General features: G+C 34.0%; 2 protein-coding genes across 2 annotated transcripts; one reads left to right on the top strand and one right to left on the bottom strand.

Moving 5' to 3' along the window:
* Positions 1-843: 843 nt before the first annotated feature.
* Positions 844-1,837, top strand: LOC129889360 (chlorophyll a-b binding protein 3C, chloroplastic-like). Its single transcript, XM_055964630.1, has one exon. It carries the CDS (start codon positions 921-923, stop codon positions 1,722-1,724), a length of 804 nt encoding a protein of 267 aa, XP_055820605.1. The 5' UTR covers positions 844-920; the 3' UTR covers positions 1,725-1,837.
* Positions 1,838-3,917: 2,080 nt separating this feature from the next.
* LOC129889358 (CBL-interacting serine/threonine-protein kinase 5-like) lies at positions 3,918-5,850 on the bottom strand. Its single transcript, XM_055964629.1, has one exon. It carries the CDS (start codon positions 5,647-5,649, stop codon positions 4,288-4,290), a length of 1,362 nt encoding a protein of 453 aa, XP_055820604.1. The 5' UTR covers positions 5,650-5,850; the 3' UTR covers positions 3,918-4,287.
* Between the last annotated feature and the right edge of the window lie 150 nt (positions 5,851-6,000).

Raw genomic sequence — 6,000 nt, 5'->3', positions numbered from 1 at the left:
TACAGTTGTCTAGGTCGGGCCTCAATTTTTTTTTAGGAATAATGAGTTATAGATATTTTTTTAAAAAGAATAAATATAGAATATTATTTGCGGAAAATATATTTTTTATATAAGAGGATCGGCTATGATTAAAATAAATTATTACAAGAATTGATTACAAAAATACTAATAATAATTATTTTTTTCAAAATAACTAGAATAATAGAGTTCATAAATAACAATAAAAAAAATTAAAATATTCATTCAATTTTAGCTTTAAATCATTAATGTGTTTGAATGGCTCTTCTTCTTGATCTATCTAGACATTATACCATCTTCTTCTTGATCTATCTAGACATTATACCATCTTCATTCTATCTCCATTACACCTATATCCCACCGATAAGCATTTTATTTATTAAAAAAATGTAAAGAAAAGTTATTGTGTATGTATGAGTTGTTGGACTTGTAGTATCAAAGCATCAAATTTTATCACGGAAGCTAATTAGCTGTTGGGACCCTTGTACTTGCATTATCTTAATTTCAATTGTTTTTATAAATATTTTATTTTTATCTCTTTGCCAATTGTGTGAACTATTGCACGGCCATGAACTACTCTTATGTTTTTTGGTCAAGTTGATATTATATATTGCAATAATCCACAATCACACGGGGCAGCTATGTATTGGTTGTATGAGAGAAAATCAACATTGAAATAGATTTTTTTGGAACATATTAAAAAATATCTAGTCATCTTTAATGGTGCAGAACTTTGCCAAATGCACAATACAAATTGGAATCCACCAATGAGAAGTCAGATATAGATATTCAAGGATAAGGATATTGGGCCTTAGATAGAGTTGGTGCAAGGCCCATAAAACTCAAACCTCAAATCAACTCATATTTTTGTGCATTCAAGAGTTTCTCATTCTAGTTGTACAATGGCTGCTGCTACAATGGCTCTTTCTTCATCTACATTTGCTGGAAAGGCAGTAAACCTCTCACCATCTTCCTCTGAAATCACCGGAAATGGAAGATTCACCATGAGGAAGGCTGCCACCAAGGCCAAGCCTGTCTCTTCTGGTAGTCCATGGTATGGTCCTGATCGTGTCAAGTATTTGGGCCCATTCTCTGGTGAATCCCCAAGCTACTTGACTGGTGAATTTCCTGGTGACTATGGATGGGACACTGCTGGACTTTCAGCCGATCCAGAAACTTTTGCCAAGAATCGTGAGTTGGAGGTGATCCACTGTAGATGGGCCATGCTTGGAGCTCTTGGTTGTGTCTTTCCTGAGCTCTTGGCCCGTAACGGTGTAAAGTTTGGTGAGGCTGTTTGGTTCAAAGCTGGATCTCAAATTTTCAGCGAGGGTGGACTTGATTACTTGGGCAATCCAAGTTTGGTCCATGCACAAAGTATCTTGGCCATTTGGGCTTGCCAAGTTGTGTTGATGGGAGCCGTCGAGGGTTACCGTATTGCTGGTGGGCCTCTTGGTGAGGTTGTTGACCCACTTTACCCTGGTGGTAGCTTCGACCCATTGGGCCTTGCTGATGATCCAGAGGCTTTTGCTGAACTCAAAGTGAAGGAGATTAAGAATGGTAGACTTGCTATGTTCTCCATGTTTGGATTCTTCGTTCAAGCTATTGTCACCGGAAAAGGTCCATTGGAAAATCTTGCAGACCACCTTGCTGATCCAGTTAACAACAATGCATGGGCTTTTGCCACAAACTTTGTTCCCGGAAAGTGAACTTCTTAAAATAGTGTCTTCTAGTAGTATTTGATTTGTTTGATATCTAGCCCTGTAAAGCAAGCTATTGTAAATTACTGGAGATTATATATGAATTTTTATTTGATCTCCCATATAGTGTAGCTCCATATATTCTTATGTTCCGGAATTTTCGACCTTAATAGCTTAGATGATCGTTATTTTTTACTACAAATATATAAGAGTGTGAGTTTATTGAAGGTCAAAGTTGCCTCTATTTTCTCGTATACTAATCTATTAGCTCTTCTTAACTCCAAAGACATACGCTATCCCATTAGTTTCCAAAGTTGGTAAAATGATAGAATTTTATATTGGTCTAACCAATAAGTTGTCTCCAATTGTTTATTTTTATATTTTTTATTGAGTTGGTGTGGTACCTAAACCCAGCCAAACAAATTTAGGTTCTGATTAAATTGACCAGTTAAATCAGACAAGGTTGGTCATATTGTCAAGGAAAATGAGATGTTGTTTTGTTAAATAAATAGTTACATGATCTTTCTGGAGATGGAACGTCGGGGTGTGGGGTAACTACTTGTAAGTAATGTTATTCTATTTGTCTCTGGATATAAAATTTTAAAAATACGAAAAGATTTTGTAATATTCTTAAATTATTCTCAAAATAAACAAATTCTTAAATAGAAGAGTACACTCTTATAGACAATTTTTACCAAATAAGTGAATTCAACAAGAGAAAAATGTTGATGATATCATTAAATATTTATTAAATAAGAAAATGTGTCATTCTTTTTTATACTAATAAAAAGTAAAATGGATCTTATAAATTGAGATAGAGGAAGAAGAAGTATATAAGTTGTGAAGTTCTAGAATGTTCAGTTAGGCCGTATTTGGATGTTTTTAATTTTTTAATTGGTCAAAATATTTCCTCTAGAAAATAAATTTCTTAAAAATGAGAAAACTTTCCTTCCAGAAAAAATACAAAAAACAAGTTTCATAAATAACCTAACGATGTTCCAAAATCATTATCTTCTGCCCACCCTCAAAAGCTCCAAATCCTTATCTCTTGACCATCCCACCTCTCACCACCCTCAAACTCCCCACTCCCCACATATTCCACCCCAATAATTATATTTTACGATAATATTACTTTTTTTTATTTGGTATTTAATACCTACATTAAAATTCGATTAATTCGAAATTGTGTTGCATTGGGCATATTCAGAGAACCGTCCTTATCAAAAAAAAATTAAATATCCAAAATTCAAAATCGAGACTTCTAAATAACGAAAAAAGCATCATCATCATCTATTCCACCAAATCCTTTGATAATTATGATATTACATAGACACTCTTAAAATATATATTTTTTAAAATTTACATATCAAACATTAAAAAAAATATAATACTAAACGCATTTATTTTCGAAGAAAATATTTTTCTTCCTATCAAGCACACCCTTAGTTAAATAAGTCGGTTAGTTAGCTAAGCAAGTAGTTGAGCATAGTAGATATAATAGATGTATAAAGTAGGTTATATACATCGTATCCAGCACTTAGTTTTTCCAATACAAAAATCAAATCTTTTAATTCTTATTCTGTCTCTACAATCTTCATCTCTGTTTACATTTCTGTTTCATGCTACTTATTCACGTGGACTGCAGTCCAACTGTGTTATAGGTTAAAATCGCTTCCTCAACAACTATCTTTAGAATGTCCTATCTCTCTCTTCAACGTTACGCTTTCTTTGTCTTATTTTATGTGATATAATTTGGTGTACGAGAGCCAAATAATTATTTAATTTTTAATATAAATTTAAATATAAAATCTTTAAGTTTAAACTTACATATTTAAAAATTATAAATAATAATTATTATTATAAATCACAATAATTAACCATTCAAAATATTTTTAAAATATTAAAAATCGAGATCAAAGAAAAAAAATAGTAATTTTGCCACAAAGTGGACAGAAGGAATAATATATTAATTACTATTTCTATCAGACTATTTCATTTAATGTTTATCACAAGATTTACATATAATAGCTGTAATTATATAAATATTGTTTACTCGATCATATACATTAATTAAATTCTTTAAGAATCTAACGAAATTTAAACACAAAAGTTTACAACTCTACAACTAAGCTAGCGTTTCATCATAAATTTTGAATCAAATTTTGAAAATTTATCTTTCATATATTTGTTTGGCGGTGAAATTGTGTTTGCATGCTAGTGAACGAAGCAAATCTCAAGTTCTTTGATATCAAATCTGAACAAAATGTCCATATTGCAACTCCAACTTGCAACTTACAAATCCAGTTATGTCAAAAAGAAAAAAATAGATAAAGGGAGGTGAAATATATCCCTTTATACAAAATCCCCTACAAGCTTGGATTAATTATACATGAATGACTAGGGGAAATCAAGTGAATCACAGCATGCAAACAGCATTCAAAAAAATGACCTACTCGTTTACAAATCTCAAGTGGTCAGTATAACACACATTTTATGTACACATCAGTATTGACAAAGTAACACGAATATCTTAGATAAGAGGGAGAGATTAAAGATGCACATGTACCAAATTTTATTGCTCCAAGTCCTGTTTGTTATCATTTCCAGTACCAGTTCCTTGCCATGTCCAAACAATGTCCTTCAAGGCAGGCCTAACTTCCTCTTCACAAAACTTGTTATACTCCAAGGTGTCGCCGGAGGACTTGGAGAGCTCGACCACGGTGACTTCAGGCGCCACCTTAAACACCTCGGCGGTGACCAACAACCGCCCTTTTCGTCCTTCCTCGGGGCATTGCATCTTTAACTTGAATGGCTTTACCCTATAAACCTTATATCTCATAACTTTAGCCATTTTCTCCATTTTGCGGATGACATCTCGGGCAGTGCTCCTTGAAGTGAACATGGATGATGCCTTCCCTTTGATCTCAAACAAGCTAGACAAGTCGAAACCAGAGGACATGGATGAAATCAACTCGAATGCATTGAAAAATGCAGGGGATGAAGGGGATTTCCTAATGATCCCTCCTTGTTTGCTGCTCATTCCCTCTTCAACATGATCATTTTCTTCTTCTTTTTCTAACTTTTGAAAATCTTGGATTGAAAAAGCCCGCGGCATAGCGAAATCCTTCCTAAACCATGGAATCCTCATGATACCTTGAATGGTGATCCTCCTTTCTGGATCAGCCATTAAAAGTTTAGATATCAAACGCCTCGAATCCACTGAAAACCACGGTGGGAACTCGAAATACGCCTTGAAAATCTTCTTGTACATGTTCATCACATTCTCATCTTGGAATGGAAGGTAACCAGCTAGAAGCACATACAAGATAACCCCACATGACCAAATATCAGCTTTTGCACCATCATATCCTTTCCTCCTTAAAACCTCAGGAGCAACATATGCTGGTGTCCCACACTGTGTATGAAGCAAACCATCATTTCTACTCAACTGCTCATCAGGCAAAGCCGATAGCCCGAAATCAGATATCTTCAAGTCCTCATTCTCATCCAGGAGGAGGTTTTCAGGCTTCAAATCGCGGTGATAAACCCCTCGACTGTGACAGAAATCAACAGAACTTATCAATTGTTGGAAGTATTTTCTTGCTGTATCTTCCTTAAATTTTCCTTTGGACACTAATTTAGCGAAAAGCTCGCCCCCTTTAACATACTCCATTATAAAGAAGATTTTAGACTTTGTAGCCATGACTTCTTTGAGTTGTACAATATTGGGATGGCGAACGAGGCCCATCACTGAGATTTCTCTTGTGATTTGCTCCATCATTCCTTCTTTCTGGACTTGATCTTTTTTTATCACTTTGATGGCTACACTTTCCCCTGTTTCGACTTCCTTACCATAATACACTTTTGCAAAAGTCCCTTTGCCTAATAACTTCCCTATTTCATACTTGTCAAACAGTAATTGCCTCTCCTCCATTTTACTTTCTATAAGATGCTATGAATCAAGAAAATCTGCACACTCCAAGTGGAATGTTGAGAGAGAGAGAGACTATTAGGAAACAGGGGATGTAACAAGATTTTTCCAAAATAAAAACTAGATCTATTGACCTTTTTAGTATCACATAACAGAAATTCCTTGAAATATTCAACAAGTAGAAATTGGAATAGGGGAAAAGACAGCTAATTCAATAATCAATTTTTTCAATAAAATCATAGTTTCAGTGGCTTAAAGTTGAATTTTCAAAGTCACAAGTTGTTTGATGTCTACCTTCACCAAAATAACGACAATAATGATAATAAAGTAAATTTTATTTAAAATTAGTGGATA

The sequence above is a fragment of the Solanum dulcamara genome, chromosome 5 (genome assembly GCF_947179165.1).
Source record: "Solanum dulcamara chromosome 5, daSolDulc1.2, whole genome shotgun sequence".
In the NCBI taxonomy this organism is placed as follows: Eukaryota; Viridiplantae; Streptophyta; class Magnoliopsida; order Solanales; family Solanaceae; genus Solanum; species Solanum dulcamara.
This window is presented reverse-complemented; position numbering and strand designations above follow the sequence as displayed.